Source organism: Alligator sinensis, unplaced genomic scaffold (assembly GCF_000455745.1).
Source record: "Alligator sinensis unplaced genomic scaffold, ASM45574v1 scaffold88_1, whole genome shotgun sequence".
NCBI classification, from domain to species: domain Eukaryota; kingdom Metazoa; phylum Chordata; order Crocodylia; family Alligatoridae; genus Alligator; species Alligator sinensis.
In genome coordinates, this window is record NW_005842347.1 from 242,583 (window position 1) to 259,096 (window position 16,514).

Consider the following 16,514-nt stretch of genomic DNA (forward strand, 5'->3'; position numbering starts at 1 on the left):
ATTTTTCACAATAAGGGTGGCCAGGATCTGGAATGGGCTTCCAAGAGAGGTGGTGCTATCACCTAGCTTGGAGGTCTTCAAGAGGAGAATAGATAGTCACCTGGCTGGGGTCATCTGACCTCGGTCCTCTTTCCTGCTAGGGGCAGGGGGTCAGACACGATGATCCATTGTGGTCCCTTCCGACTCTGCAATCTATTAATCTATGAATCTATTAGTTCTGGCTGACTGATCCTCACAGCAGATGTAAGGGTAGTTTAGATCACCCATAACAACCATATCTCTTGACCGTACAGCCTCTGAGAGCTGCCTGGAGAATTCCAGGTCTAGCTCATCCTCCTGGTGTGGCGGTCTATAGTAGACCCCCACTACCAAGTCCCTTTCCCCTCCCCCCCCTTGTATCCTAACCCACAGTACCTCAGTTTGGCCCTCCTCTGATCCCATCTTAATTATAGAAGATGTATATTGCTCCTTAACACAGAGAGCTACACCTCCTCCTTTTTTCCCCACTCTATCCCATCTGTGCAACCTATAGCCTTCAATGCCTACCGCCCAGTTGTGAGTAGGGTCCCATCAGGTTTCAGTTAACCCAACCAGATCGAAGTTGTTGTTTGCAAGCAAGAGTGCAAGTTCCTCCTGCTTGTTCGCCATGCTCCTAGCATTAGTATAGAGACATTTAAGACCCCTCCCCGCCCCCCAGTGGGTGCCCTTGGTATCCCCTTGTCCTGATGTCTGTCAGGTCCCTTAGTACTTACCTGGGCTGATCCATTGCATGGTGCATGATTCTCTGAATGTAGGATCTTGTTGTCCACTGCATCCCTGTCCCCCGATGAACCTAGTTTAAAGATAGGTTGTGATGAGCCTGCACAGATGGTCTTTGCAGCCCTTCAGGCTTTGGGGATAATTGAGATAATTCCCTCAATGGGTGGGTAGACATGGAGAGGCTGGGTGACACACTAGCTAGCAGAGACAACCGTAGCAGGATGTAGCAGGGACAAATCAGCTGTGCGGGGCCCAGACATGGCGCGGGGGAGGTGGGGTGAGACTGAGTGAGTGAGTAAGACTTTGTCACTTAAAATAATTGACTGAATCCTTTCACTTACCTTTTCTACCTACCACATTAAGCCAGTATTACTTCTGTAGCAACAAAGCTAAGTATGGTTACAGCCTCATATTTATTTCTGTACTTGCAGAATCTCTTAGTGTATGAGTCTCCCTCTACTGTTCCTCTCATTCCATGCTTGTGTAAGAGAAGTTGGTTTTGAGTACAGGGAGAAATTAAAGGGCTCTCCTAGACACTGTTGCTAAGTATAAAGACTAAAGTCAGTGAGAGTACTTGCACAAGTGATTGCAAGACTGTCTTCTTGCAGATTTATTGGAAGATAGAAAAATATTACTTTATTAAGATCACAGATCAAATCTTGCTGTCCTGACTCCCAGTCTAATAGGACTCATTCATAGATTCATAAATTGTAAGGCTGGAAGGGACCCTGGAAGATCATTGGGTCCAGCCCCCTGCACCAAACAGGAAAGACAGGTGGGGTCAGGTGACCCCAGCAAGGTGACTGTTCAGTCTCCTCTAAAAGATTTCCAGGATAGGCAATTGCACCACCTCTGAAGGGAGCTTATTCCACAGTCCGGATAACCTAGTTGTGAAGTAATTTTTCTGAATGTCAAGCCTGAAACGGTCCTTCAGGAGTTTGTGACCATTACTCCTAGTTTTCCCCTCGGCTGCCCTGGTGAACGGTTGTTCACCAAGCCCTTGATGTATGCCTCTGATGTAGTGGTAAGCTGCTACCAAGTCCCCTCTCAGCCTTCTTTTTTTCAAGCTGAAGAGTCCCAGATCCCTCAGTCTTTCTTCATATGGCTTGCGATGCAAGTCTCTGATCATACGGTGGCTCTTCTCTGGACTCTTTCAAGCTTTACCACATCCTTGTTAAAGTGCAGCACCCAGAACTGGACACAATACTCCATCTGCGGTCTCACCATTTTCCCAGTTCAAGTTAACTCACAGTCCCCCAGCATCAGAGGATTCTTTGCAGTCCTGAACTGTTCTGTCTGCTTCAGCAGAGCAGGGTCTGCCCTGCCTCTCTGCTCCCTAGCCAGAGCACTAGTACTCCTCTGGCTGGCTGAGGAGAGGATGGGATGGAAAAACCCACTTTTCTGGTTCACTGGATCCTCAGCCAGGTGCAACCTGGTGCAGGGACGGGGCAGGGTGAGGACAGTGTGGGGGTGGGGGCTTGGCTTCAACCCCAGCCATACTCCCCTCCTTAGTCTCCAGCCAGCAAAGGTGGGGACGGGACTCTAGCCACACTCCTGGCTCTCAGCCCTGGCTGGGAGGAGCCAAGCCGTAGTGAAGTCTTTTCCTTCCCACACCCCCCAGCCAGACCAGCGACTGAGGCAGGGATGGCTGGGGGACTCCTGGCTCCAAGCTCTGAGGGGGCAGAGCCAAGTCTCACTGCTGGCTTTCCCTGCCCCCCACAGCTGGGCCAGAGACAGGTGGCTGGGGGATTCCAGCCTGTTCTTGGCTCTGGGGGGCAGAGCCAAGGCCCAGTGTGGACTTCTCCACCTCCTGACTCAGTTGGATCAGAGCATGAACCACGCATGCCCCCAGAGGCTGGGGGGGCATGGCAGCTGCCTGCAAGTGGCAGCAGGGGCATGGTGGCGGGGAGCGCGGAGCTCCCTCAGGGGGCTGCGGCAGTGCCACTGGCAAGGGGTGGGGGTGGCGAGCGGTGACCACCCACAGGCACCGCTGGTTGCATTGGCAGCACTTCATTCAGGTGGTACACCACCAATCTCAGGGGGTGCACATGCACCCCCTACGCATCACCAATGGACCAGAGACTGAGTGGGGCTGTGGCTGGGGGACACCAGCCCTGCCCCTGACTCTGGGCTCTGGGGGGTGGAGCCAAGCCCCAGTGTGGGCTTCCCCTGCTTCCCCCCTTCAGCCAGCCCAGAGATAGACTGGGGGGGGAAGGGGGTGGCTGCAGGACTCCAGCCCCGCTCCTGGCTCTGGGTGAGAGGAGGAAAGTTCCCAGTTTGGGCTTTTTATCCTCCCACTGTGCCGGGCTGCTCCCATCTGGGGGTCCTGTGCCAGGCCAGAGGGGTGGCCTTCCTCAGCCGGCCCAGAAGGTAAGGTGGGGGTGTAGCTGGGAGAATCGCCTGGTTTCCAGCCATCTGTAGTGGCCAGCATGTTGGGAGGCATGCTTTCATGCCCCTCCAGCTACTGGTATCAGCTGCTGCAGGGGTCTGGCTGCCTTTTCTGTTTGCAGAGTAGAAGTCCATTCACTTGCTTATTGGTTCAATCTACGCAGTTTAGAGAGACCCGCAAAGATTGAATTGATTCAGCCTTGGGCTTTTTGATTGTCTATACTTAGCCATTCTATGAGAGAAACAAGCAGAATCTATCCCCACACTTTCAATTAATTTTCCTCATTTTTTAAAGCCAAATATATAATTTTCTAAGTTGCTAACTCTGGGAGAGGATATTGCTAGGCATGTCAAGCAGGATTGTGGTAAACTCCTAGAAAACATATTTTATCCTATAAAAATAAGTGCACACAGATATAGGAGCTATATCTTTAATTGATGTAATTTGGCATTACTACTTTGATGCGGTGCTTGTTGAGTTATACTAATGACATGGACTGCACTTTCACCTCAGATTTGACTAATCTGAGCCAGTTCACAAGGTGAAAGAGAGTGGATGTTAGCTAAGGATTTTAACCTGAATAAATACATAACTACATATACCTACATACATATATAGATTTAGGGAAGGCTAATCTTGACCACATGCTGCACAGGGAAGTTGGAGAGTAAGAGCCATCCACCATGTAGACAAATTTAGTTGTGATTAGGTGATCTATAAAAATCCAGCTTCCTTATAGTCAGTGCAGCATACTTATCAAATCTGGCCTTAGCTCAGCTACTATCCATGGAGGATTTGCATCTTGTCTGAGCGGAGTGGGAATTTGACAGAAATGCCTGATTAAAATAAATGGAGCATTCCTATCTAATCCAGGCCACTAATGAATCCATGGGTAAGCCCCATTAATTTCAATACAGTTCTAATTCTGTTAAAATGTTATGAAAGAGAGGTGGCTGCATATATACATTTACTACTTTTCTGAATGTTAAGTTTCTAGATGATTTTAACTTAATCTTTTTTAGATGTTTTAAAGTTTCAATCTAACCAAAATTTCTCCATTTTTGGTGTGTAGAAATGGGCAAAAATGATCTGAAAGAAGAAGCTCAAATGTAGCTTAAGTTAGTGTTTTTGGGTTGTTTTCCAAGAAATTTACTCTGGGACCAAAACAGTTTGTGCCAAGTTGAATCTCAGAAGGGAATCTGTTCTTTCTGTTATCATGCCCCTAAAACAGAATTTTACAAAGGAAACAATCACAGTGTCTTAGTAATAGGATGATAAATGGAAGGTTACATTCAAGGATGTAAATTATTTTTGACATATAATTTCTTGCTATTTCCTCCACAGAGTCTAAATTAACAGGTGAATCTAAGGGTCCTATCAACAGATAAATTACACCAATTTAAACTTGCATCCCTTTATTTACATGTAAACATCACTTAAGAATTTGGTCCACTGAGTTTGGGAAAGTATAACTCTCAGGATACTCAGGTACAGCTAAAGGAGCCAGAGCCCCCCAAAACTGGCCTCCTAGCCTTCTTTCAGCTCTTCAGTAATGCACTTGAACCCTGCTGCAGGCTTCTGAGCAGCAGAATGCAAGTGGGTGTTTATCTACTCTGGTGAAGAAGTGAAGCATTTCTAATCTCAACTGTGAGAAGGTTCTTGCTGTCTCTTCAGGAGTTACAGGCTTGAGAAATTGGGTACTAAGCATTGCCTGAGATACTAACTGTATTTATTGATCTTCATGTTATTGATGGCATGCTAGCCTCCTCAGTAAAGATTACCAAATATGTTCCCCATCAGGCGCATCTACACGAGACTTTACTGCTCAGTACTGTAGTTTACTGCAGAGTAAGCGTGCATGTCTACACGTGCACATGTTTACTGTCTAGTAAAAATTGCTACTCGCAAGTAAATTTGCTACTTGCAAATGCAAGTAGCAATTTTTTTCATGAGTAGATACTGTGCAGTAACATGCATATAGCTGCCAATCAGGAGCAAATTTGCTTCCTATCAGCCCCAGCCTCAGGCCCTTAAAAGCCTGAAGGCGCTCAGAGCCCTGAAGTACAAGCAAGCAGCCTGAGGCCACTCTAGACCCCTGTGTCCCCTGCTCAAGCCACAGGCCAGCTACACCAGTGTGCCTGCACCCTGACGCCACTGCCTGGCACTGCAGTGCTATGCAGCTGCAAGGCCCATGCTGTCCAGGCCTGCAAGCTGCTCCAGGCTCCTGCCAGACCTATCAGGACCCAGACTTAGCTGCAGGCAGCTCCTGGTCCCTGGGGCCAGCTCCAACTTCCTGCAGCCCATCCCCAGCAGCCTTCCCAGAACTTGCAGGTTCTGTGAGGCATTGCCTCACCATGTGGCTGCCAGTCCTGTGCTGTGGCCCTGCGCTGGGCATTGCAGGCAGCTGCCCAGGCCCAGCAGCACAGGGACAGCTGTGCAGAGACCCAGAGAGCCGGTGCGGGAACCCTGATGACTTCATTGCCCATGCCACACCCCACCATCCAGGGCCCTAACTGGTCACAGGAGGAGACTGGTGACCTCATGGCACTGGGAGCTGAGGTGGAGGTGCATCCGCAGTTTATGCAGGGCTCCAATGCCCATGTCTGTGAGGGTCTATCAGGCCAGATGCAGGAGTGCAGGCACAACTGGTCGGTGTGGCAGTGCCGCATAAAGGTCAAGGCCTTGTGGGGACAGTGGATTTCCATCACTGACCACAATCATGCCCTTTATGCAGCAGCTGACAGACATCCTTGCACCCCAGGACCTAGGCTGCAGCCATGCTGTGTACTGCAGCCCAGGCAACCTGCCTGAGCCCCTGCCCTGGCCTGGCACCTGTGGTGATGTGTCACCAGTGGAGGGCCCCTCAGGGTGCCAGTAGCCCATCCCACCAAGCTCCCCATCTGCAGCCTCCACCAGCAGCCCTGGGAGCCTGGGCCAGTGCCTGCCATAACAGTTCTGCAGCCTCAGCCCCAGCCACAAGGCATGGCTGGCCACGTCCATTGCCAGCTGCCAGCAGTGCCAGCTCCTCCCCTGGCTAGGCACCCGTACAACACAGCCTTTCATCCATGAGTCCACCTGGAGCCGCATGACATCACCACCAGCTGGAAATGACCGGAGTTGCTGGCCATACCAGCCCTGGCCATGTGGTAAGCCCTGGACTGGGGGGAGGGCTCTCCTTGTCTCGGCCCCAGCCCTAGCCCCTTTCCTTGCCCCCCTGCTTCCCTCCTAGGCTGGCTGCACTTCCCCGGCCCCCTTATTTCTCCCCAGCACCCACAGCATGCAGGGAGGTGGGAGATAGTGCAAAAGTTTGTTGAGCAGCCTGTGCATCTGCAGCTAGGTAGGCATGGGTCTTTCACATGCTGAGGAATATGTCAATGCTGGTTGTGATGTCTTCCTCAGTTGTGGGGGGCAGGGATGCGTAGTGCAGCCACAGGTATCCCTCCAGGCATGGCAGAGGTTGCAGGGCAGCCCAGGATTCCCCCCATACCATCAAAGCTCAGGGTCCCATGCCAGCTGTGCCCAGGCCATGGTGATCAGCAGCAGCAGGGTATACTGGATCGGGAACCCCTCACTCTGCACAAACAGCTCTTTGTGCAGTGCTGGGGACACACACAGCAGGGGCATGCTTGGGGTGCAGCGCTGCTGTGGGGGGAGGCCTGGCCCTGGGGCATCTCCCCAGAGAGATCCCCTGCAGGGAGGGTGAGGGCACGAGCAGCTCCTTTTTCCAGTCACCTGTGAACTCTGCACCCTCCCCCAAGCCTGGATGCTGTGGGATTGGTGGCAGCACAGGAGACTGGTAGGCCTGCAGGAGGAGACGTGGGGGCAGCAGGGTCTGGAGGCATGGCAGCAGATGCAGCCAGGAGCCTGGCTGGTCCTGGCCTGGGAATAGGGCAGAGGAGGCAGGCTGCTTGTGACCAGCACCCGTGGCCCACTGGCCACAGAGGAGCAAGCAGGATGGGGGGCTGAGCCGGCAGCCTCCTGGGTCCAGGCCTATCATAGTCCGTGGGCACCCGTGCCGGATAGCATATGTGCCCCTGGTACAGAGCATCTTATTTCAGAAATGTTGCAAACTCTCAAAAACAGCTTCTTTCTCATGCCTCTGCAGGCCCTGCAGCTGCACGCAGGGGAGAGGCCATCGTTGGCAGCCAGGATGCAGCCTCAGAGTCACCGCTGCCCATAGCCAGGGCCCTGCAAATGCACTGGCTTTGCCAGAGGAGGACCCAGGACATGATGTTCCTCCTGGACTGGCTGGTGATGACGTCAGATGACTCTCTGGTGGAGGACATTGCCTGGCAGAACAGGTGGTGGGTGGAGGACGTGGCCTGCAAGGATGTGCGGGACCAGGCAGACTGGAAGTTCAGGGCGCAGCTCCTGGCCCTGGAGTGTGAGCATGTGTAGGCCCTGCAGGAGCAGAGTGCAGGCATGGGCAGGGCAGTGGAGGCCATGGAGTACAAGTGTCAAGTGCTGGAAACCATCCTGGCCCTGGCGGTTGCTGCCTCTGCTGCCCGGCCCCCAACCCTAGCCCCACCTGCTTTCTGGCAGCTGCCAACTGCCCAGCAGCAGGCCCCCTCCATGGGCCTGGGCAAAAGTCCAGCGCTCCTTCCATGGGCCAAGAGCCCCTGCCCCATCCCCTGCCCTGGATCCCCTGCAACTCATCCCCCCGCCCTGGGCCCAGGCCTGTTGCTCGCCCTGGCTCCACGTGGGCACAGAGTTGCCTGCAGTGGGACAAGGACCACATACCAGCCCTGTTAGCCTTGGACACTGGTTGCCGGAGGGGAAGATGCCCATGCCAGGGGACTACCGACCACCGTTGCCCCTGGCGAGCCCCACACTCACCTGTCTCACCACAGCATATGCACACATAAGGCAATGGCCAGAGGCCAGTGTGATGGCTGCCTGTCCCCGGGCTCTGCCCCTTAGGCTGCCCCAACCCATGGCCACCCATGCCAGGAGGGTATGCACACAACCACATCACTTCACTTGTAAATAGTTGCATGAGGAAAAGGGTGTTTTGTTGGTGGTGGAGGGGCTCCATTGTTACAGAGGGAGGGAGGGAGGGGGAGAGGTCTGTTTGTTGTGAGGGAATAAAGTATCTTTCTGAGACTGTCTTCAGTGAGCACGGTGCTGGGGGTGTGTGGTGGGGTAGGGGATACGTGGGCGTCTGTCCAGGTAGGCTACAGCGGGGAGTATGTGATGAGATGGTCGGGCAGTGCCTCTTGCACCCTTTCTGGTGGGTGTGCAACTCACCTGGGTCCTTAGCAGTGGGGGCCCACTGGGGCCAGCAGGGCTAGCACCATGGCCAGCAGGAGCCTGGGACACTGGGTGTTGCTGCCAGGGGCAGGGGCTGGAGCAGCCATGGTGCACGGAGGCAGAGGCTATGGCAAGAGAGCTGCCATTTGCTGGCCCTGGCCTCTGCACGCTGCTCCTGACCAGAAGAGCAGCTGACAAGGCAGCACAGAGCGGAGCTGCCTTTAAAAAATGGCTGCCAGCTGCTGGCAGGTGCTCTGGAGCCTTGAGCTCCCCTTGGTGGTGGCAGGGGACCATTGCAGGAGCAGCAAATTTTCTTCCACCTCCCTGCATGTGTAGACAAGTGCCCAGGAGCATTTACTCATGAGCAGGGATCCTGGTTGTCTCATAAAAAAATCACAAATTCTCTGACAAAAAATTGCAGATTCTCTGATTAAAACCCCCCAAATCTGTTATTACAATTAAAACCCCCCTCCAGCCCCCCCTAGCCCTGCTGGTGCCCCTCACTTACCCCCCCAAAGCCATCCCAACCCTGCTGGCGCCCCTCATTTCCCCCAAAACAGCTCCCCGCCCTACTTGTGCCTCTTCCCCCACCCACAGCCCCTGCCCACCAGCCCTGCTGGAGGGGGCCCCCAGCTCCCAGGGCTATGGGGCCAGGGCCCCAAGTCTGCAGCTCCCTGTCCCCAACAGCAGGCAGCTGCAGCAGAAGCAGCATGGAGGTGACTCCCCCACTGCTGCTGCCTGCTCAGGTGGGAGTGGGGCTGGCTCCCTCCAGCCCTGCTGGTGCCCCCAGCCGTGACCCATAACCCCCCAGCCCTGCCAGAGGGGTCCCCCGCAGCCTGCAAGCCCCACTTACCTCAGGCTCCAGGAGTGAAGCTGAGCTGAGCAGAGCTGTGGCTTTCTTAGAGCCTCAGGCCCCGCCCTTCTCCCTCTCACTTCCCCTCTGGGCAGGGCTTGGGGTTTCCTGCCCTGTTGGCAAACAGCTCTTGCAGGCTGGAGCTCAACCAGCTTGAAGAGCTGTTTGTAAAAGTAGGGAATCCCCAGGTTTCTCTGCTAAAAGGAGAAATCTGCATTTTCTCTGATAAAAATGAGAAATCTGTGGTTTTCTCTGTTTTTCTGTGGGAAATGGAAAACCAGGATCCCTGCTAATGAGTAGTTTGCTTGCAAGTAAACTGATCCCAGATCAAATGCATGTGTAGATGCACACATCAAGAATAACGATGCATAGTTCTTTGTGAACTTAAGGTATGAAGAGGCGATTCTTCTGGAATGAGTGCCCAAGGTATATTATTTCAAGGTGCTCCAAGTTTCAGGTGAAGGGATACATTTAAGATTTTTGAGATGGTAAATATAAATTTTGAGATGGTAAATTTAAAATTTGAGAGCTGATAGCAGTAAGAATTTATTTAAATTGTTACATTTATCATTGACTACCTGAGAGTATTTTCAACAATAGATGAAACTTACACAAAGGTAGAACATTAAGGGGACTATCTTCCTTGGTTACTTACCATTTCTAGTATCTTTTTGTTGACTCTGTGAAATATTAAAATTAAATCTGTGTAGTATTAAAATTAAATAAATAATATAAACACAGAAAGTTTTTGTGATAATAGCTATGAGAAGCATCAGTATTTTTTCAGCGCATTTTTCTAGTATATTTTAGGGGGGAAGAGGATTTTTTTCCCCTAAATAATGTCTCACTTGGATGTCTGTTACATATGAGTCTTTTTTGCTGAAAAGAAATTACACAAACTATAAACAGACAACTAAGCTGCTTTTGAAATGAGTGGGTTTTCTCAGTTTTAACTATTATTAGCCATTAGATGATAAGTAGCTAGATTAGAAAGATGTTTCTTGAAATGTTGCATAGTATTCAGTGCATGCTTCCATTATGCTTCCTGGCATTATAGGATAATATGCCTTATTCAGAAATATAACAATCAGCTCTGTTAAATCATGTTCAATCAGCTTATATAATAACACCTATATTTTGTTATTCATTTCAGATTTCAGAGACCTATGCCTTCCTACCGAGAGAAGCGGTGACACGATTTCTAATGAGCTGCTCAGAGTGCCAGAAAAGAATGCATTTAAACCCAGATGGAGTGGATCATAAAGGTAGTTGTAGTGTCAAATAGTGGGTTGTAAAGTAATTTTATTCCTAATACCCATTTATATTTTCCTAGTGTAAGTGAAGGTTCATAAAAATTTGGTAGACTGGAACAGTTCAACAAATCAGATCTTCTTATTCACTTAAGTTAGAAGGTAGTGAATCTTTAGTATTTCCTTAAAGGATGGAGTGTAGTGCTATACTCATCCCTAAAAGAAAGATGATTTTGGATAAAATAATTTATTTTCCCATGGAAATGCTTGTATGTCCATATAACAATAAACGATGGATAGGGCACATCTGCTGTAGTCATTTAGGATAGCAGAGTTTATAATTTTTCATGCTTATGCTTGATTTACTTTCTTTTCATGGAAATGGCTATCTGTATATTGTAAAAGCAATTGAAAATGCCAAAGTTGGAGCCAACCGAGAAACAGTTTGGCATTTGGCAGCAGATTATACTGAGGTAGCTTCCACAATTAACATATCATGCATAATAGATATTTTTATTACAGATAATGGAAAACCTCCGACTTTGGTGACTAGTATGATTGATTACAACATGCCAATTACTATGGCCTACATGAAGCACATGAAATTGCAGCTACTGAACTCACAACAAGATGAGGTAAAAATCAAATATTCAAAATCTATTCATAGTTCATTGCAGATTGTATTGTTCCATGGTGTGATTCCACAAAATTTAATGAATTAAACCAAGGAGGAATGTGACCCTCTGTTAACAGTTTTGAATACTCTCAATATAGCAAGATATTTCTTTAAAATGCTGTATGATATGATATAATAAATATCCTGTTCAAAACTTGTAGATCTCCTCATACCCTCTGGCTTTGGAACAGCATACTATTCCATACTGTTTTAATAGAGATCTTGGTTCAAACGTTGGGCATTGTACATCAACTGCTAGGGTCAATTTGGGATGGAAAGAATAAGGCGGCAACATGTGCCACCATGGATGAGTGCTGTGCTTAGCACGAAAAGGCTCTTTCATTAGCTCCTGAAGTGAGTGCCATTCAAATGCGAGGTTACTAGCCATGATGCAGAACAGCAAAGGAATGTATGTAGGAGCAGTAACAAAGTGATTGAGATCTTCAGGACAGAGGCCCTGATTGGACAGTTTATGGGGAAATAGAACCTCCAACCCTAATACAGCGAAGTACTAAACATGGACTTAAAATTAACTCCATGATTAAATCCATCCTCATCCGGTAAGAAATTCAAGTATGCACCTTGTACCCGCCGGGCATTGTACATCTTAACTTGTGCTTCCTTGATCCGAGTGCTTGCCGGTACTCGTCTTGCCGTTGCAGGTGGCCTTCCGGGAGGTCTTCCCATGCGCCGCAGTCTGCCCCTTCTCGCCTGCCACGACTTGAATCTTTCAGTGGGTGGGGCTTTGTGCAGCGCGGTTGCCCTCGTTGGTCACCTGCTTCTTAGATGTCCTCTGCGAGGCTCCTCCTCCCCTGCACCTCACCCTTTACCCAGCCCGGCGGATCTTGGCTATTTCTGTGGTTGACCGAATAGCCCCTAGATACTTAAACAATGAGCTCAGCTCTCGCTCTAACTCCCTGCCTCCACCACCTCAGCCCCTTCTAATGTGGGGAAACACAAAACTCCCTCCGGAACTCAAACGAAAAGCTCAATGAGCCTCAAGAGAGGCATAACCCTGCCCCTATTGGACTTCCTTATGGAGCCGACAGCCTCTCTATCCCTCCGCTTGTTGACAGAGCCACCTGCGTGTGGCTCGGTTCTGTGGCCCCTCTCCGTCTATCCCAGCCTCATGCCACTCCTTCTCCGGTATCCTACCGGCATGACCCTCTGTCTGGGTCCCCTGGGAGCAGTGTCCCTCTTTCTGGGTCTTCCCCGAACAGCAGCCCTCTCTCCGAGTCTTCCCCGAACTGCAGCTCTCTTTCCGGGTCTTCTCCAGCCCGTTGACCTCTCCACACTGCTGGGGCTCTTACTGTTTCCTCTCCTGGCTCGCCTGCAGCTGTCGTGTTGGCCTCAGGTGCTGGCTCGCCCCCGGGTTCCTTTAGTTCCCCGTGGTGAGCGCGGGCAGTCACCTCTGATGTTCCGCACCTCCAGCTGACTCCACCGGCCAGGCTCCCTCCCAGCAGCCATGTGCGCGCCCCGCTCCTTTTCGCCGCCGGCCGGCAATTGGGAATGACATCATCCGCCAGCCGCAGGTAACTTAAGGCGTGATCCACACCCCACGCGGGCTTCTCCTGCCGTCCCTGCTCCTCCTCCCATCCTGCGGTGAGCAAGTTACCCTTTTTTATTTTCCTTCTTTCTGTTCCATCCCCGGCTTCTGGCCCTGGGGCTCCCCCCTTGGACTCAGGAGTCTCCCCGGTCTTTCTCCCCCTGTTGCACACCTATACATTTGCATTTGAATTTCTGTCATAACTAATTAAATACATAGAAAAGGAGACTCAGGCTGAGAACTGGACTTCATCTAAGGGAACTGGAAATAATCTGCTTTTTTAATTATTTCTTTTCTGTGATTCATGCAGATCTTTTTCAAATTTTGAGAAGTGCTTCATGAATTGGAGGGGAGCTGGCAAATTATTTGTAATAAACTCATTTTGTGAGAAATGTGTTCATTTATCATGCAAGCTGCCAAATAGTTAGGAGCCCGGCTGTGTGCCAACCAAAAGCAGTCCTGCATGCTGTGCCCTTCTGCCTGCCTGGAAGAAATAATCTGAATTTGATTATTTTTTTTCCTTTAAAAGAAAAATTTTAAAAACAACCTAAACAGCTGGTTTATGGCAAAGACCCTGATTGACTCTTGAGTTCTGTAAAGCCAGCCAGATTATTTTTCATAATAAGTAGATATGGACTCTTGATGGAGATATATGAATTATTCAAAACCCCACAAACACAGGGAATTGTCAATACTTTTCTAAAAATATCAGGGATCTCTTCTTTTGTAGAAGACATGTCTATCTCTTTTACACTTCTCCAGGAGCACTTGATGCAACTTCAGCTTGGTCTTCTGTTCCCAAAACTAGGCCTTCCTTATGTCGGCTACCCCAAGTTGAGAAGCTGACTGTTGGCAAGCAGTGGGCCGGAGGCTTTATCTTTACAGTGAAGTTTAATGCTACATTATTTTCCTTGTTCCCACAATTCTTTCTTCCTGCTACATGGGGCAAAACACTAATGTTGGAGCACAGCCATCTAGTATAGTACATCCTTCTTCTATCATAGCTTAAGCATTTTAGTATTGTCCTTTCTGGCCTGATGACATGAATCAGGCCCCTTTCAGTGTACCATTTTTTCACTGAAATCAGGCAGCTGATGTGACGGTGGTAGTAGGAAGTAACAACTCCTGCCCTCCCCACACCTATAACTGAGAGCATTCCCACTTGAACTTGGCACACCCAATCTTGCATTGTGACCTTTGGCTCATTGCAGTGATGCGTAGTGTTGCAATTTTTAATGCATTTCCATTTCATGATGTGCACTTGCCAATAAGCACCATTGTTGCAAGTGAAGATCTCATGCTTTTTTTTAATTTGTATCTCTACATATGTACTGTCATTGCATTGATATTAGTCTGGCACTAAGAGCAAAACAGCAGTAGGGAGATAGCAGTGCGAAGTAGGGGTGTTTCTGATACGTGTTTTCAAATTACTTCATACAGTTTAAAAAAAATCCACCCTCTGATTTTACAGTAAGGCTCTGTTTCCAAGGTTTCACAAAGCATCTTTGTATTACAGTGGAGGGGAGGATCTGAGGTGAGAAGTAACTTAGTTACCACTGCTAGCATGCCTAGTAATTGAGAATATCTTGTTAGTAGTAATCAGTCACCTCGACCACTTCAGCCTAAGTCATACTGTTAAGCTGAAACCTTTGGAAGGGGTGGTGCAGAACTGCTATGGCCCAATAGAAAGACCCAGCTGCACAGGGAAATTTATTTCAATGCTGAAGCTAGCACAAGGGGACCATTAACCACCAGCTTCAGCCACTAGCACCTGCATGCACACAGATAGGGGTGTAATAGAGTGCACAATATTTATAGAGACAGTGGAAGAGTTGCTCTTTAGGGGGCCAGGAACAAGTGGAGGCATAACCACAAATACCCCTATGCCTAGTTATTCCCCAACTAGTCTGTTCTGTACGGGCAGCCAAGGCTTCTGTAGTTTGCACTGGGAGACAAAACAGGTGTCAGCAACCCCAGAAATAGTGAGGTACAAGCTGACTCCAGATTGTAGCCCACCATGCCTGGAGAAGATGGAAGCTTTCCAATGGGTAGAGGTGGTATGTACACTGGTGCAGCCTTTGAAAGAGAGCAGAATGCATTTTCCCTGTGCAAAGGTGGCTCTACTGGCTGGTGCTTTGGTGGGGGAGAGGGGAGAACGGAGTGAAGGGGGGAGAGAGAGAGAAAGAGACAAGTTCATGGGAAGTCTGGTGCTCTTGTGGACTCTAGCCTCCGGCATTTCTTACATTTTGTCTAAGCTCTATGAGGACATTGTTCATCATGTTATATCTGACTGTTTCCTATGTTAGATTGTATAACCCAAGTACCAGTTGGAGAAGCTTTGCCTTTTTCAACTTTTATGTTGTATAGAGTATTGCTTGGGGTAGGGTGTTTTATCATAAGCTGTTGTGCACAGGTACAAGAGGAGATTCTTGTCACTTTGATTCCACTCTTAAAACATTGGTATTAATGGTAGTTTAGCCCCTTCTATGCCCAGTTCAGGGATTCTTGACACTGACTTTAGGGAAACATCCCCTCAACTCAAGAAACATAAGTGCAGACTGGAAAACCATTGAGATACAAAAGAGTGGAGCTTGCTCAGGGGCCAGCTGTTCACAGAGAAAAGAGACTAAACTATATTCATTTCCATCCAGATGGGTATTCTATAAACATATTGATATCAAATTCTGGCATTAGCTATATATTTCTAGATCACTTCCAGTTAATGAGTACAAAAATAAAGTACTGTAACTGGCAGGCAATTGACTATTTTAGAAAGACCTAATAAGTATAATTCATATTCCAAATAAAGAACTTATTTTTTTCTTTGGTAAATACCAATCATGAACTCAGTTATTCTTAAAGTCTCCTGTCTTTTGTCAGGAAAGCCCTCGGCAAACTTCTGTTATACTCAGAAAAGTGACTATGAAAAATATCATTCTGACTTTCTGTTTCTCAGCAACTTCCAGATCAAAACTTGTGACCATATTAAACTTTAAGCAGGTGCTTGAACTCATTGAGTAAGTACAGACAGTCAAAAAGCCTGAGGCTGAATTGATTAAATCTTTGTAGGTTAGCCTAAACTGCAGAAATTAAACTGAGAAACAACTGGACAGACATTCACTTTTGATTCAGGAAATGCAGCCACATACCTGCAGTGGCTCAGACCAGAAGCCAGGAGGGGTGGAGGGGTGGAGAGGGTGCTAGAGCATGGGTGTCTGGCATGTAGCCAGCATGGGCTGTGCATTCACTTCCTCAGTCTCACCTCCATCCTTGGCAAAGTCTTTGAAAAAATTATCAAGGCTCACATTTGTGAGAGTCCGGCAGGACAAATTATGCTAAGGGGAAACCAGCACGGGTTCGTGGCAGGCAGATCGTGCCTGACCAATCTAGTCTCTTTTTATGACCAGGTTACGAAACGCCTGGACACAGGAGGAGGGGTGGATGTCGTATACTTAGACTTCAGGAAGGCCTTTGATACGGTATCCCACCCCATACTGGTGAACAAGTTAAGAGGCTGTGACTTGGATGACTACACAGTCCGGTGGGTGGCGAATTGACTGGAGGGTCGCACCCAGAGAGTCGTGGTAGATGGGTCGGTTTCGACCTGGAAGGGTGTGGGCAGTGGGGTCCTGCAGGGCTCGGTCCTTGGACCGATAGTCTTTAATGTCTTCATCAGCGACTTGGACGAGGGAGTGAAATGTACTCTGTCCAAGTTTGCAGATGACACAAAGCTATCGGGAGAAGTGGACACGCCGGAGGGCAAGGAACAGCTGCAAGCAGACCTGGACAGG

At 49.1% G+C, this 16,514-nt stretch overlaps 1 protein-coding gene across 2 annotated transcripts in view; it reads left to right on the top strand.

Annotated features, from left to right (window-relative positions):
* NOL4 (nucleolar protein 4) overlaps positions 1–16,514 on the top strand; it is a 285,684-nt gene that overhangs the window by 58,146 nt on the left and 211,024 nt on the right. For both annotated transcript variants that reach the window (XM_006028947.1, XM_025210409.1), the window contains 2 exons: positions 10,405–10,516; positions 11,024–11,136. In XM_006028947.1, the coding sequence (XP_006029009.1) occupies positions 10,405–10,516; positions 11,024–11,136 (225 nt within the window). The remainder of the gene's footprint in view (positions 1–10,404; positions 10,517–11,023; positions 11,137–16,514) is intronic.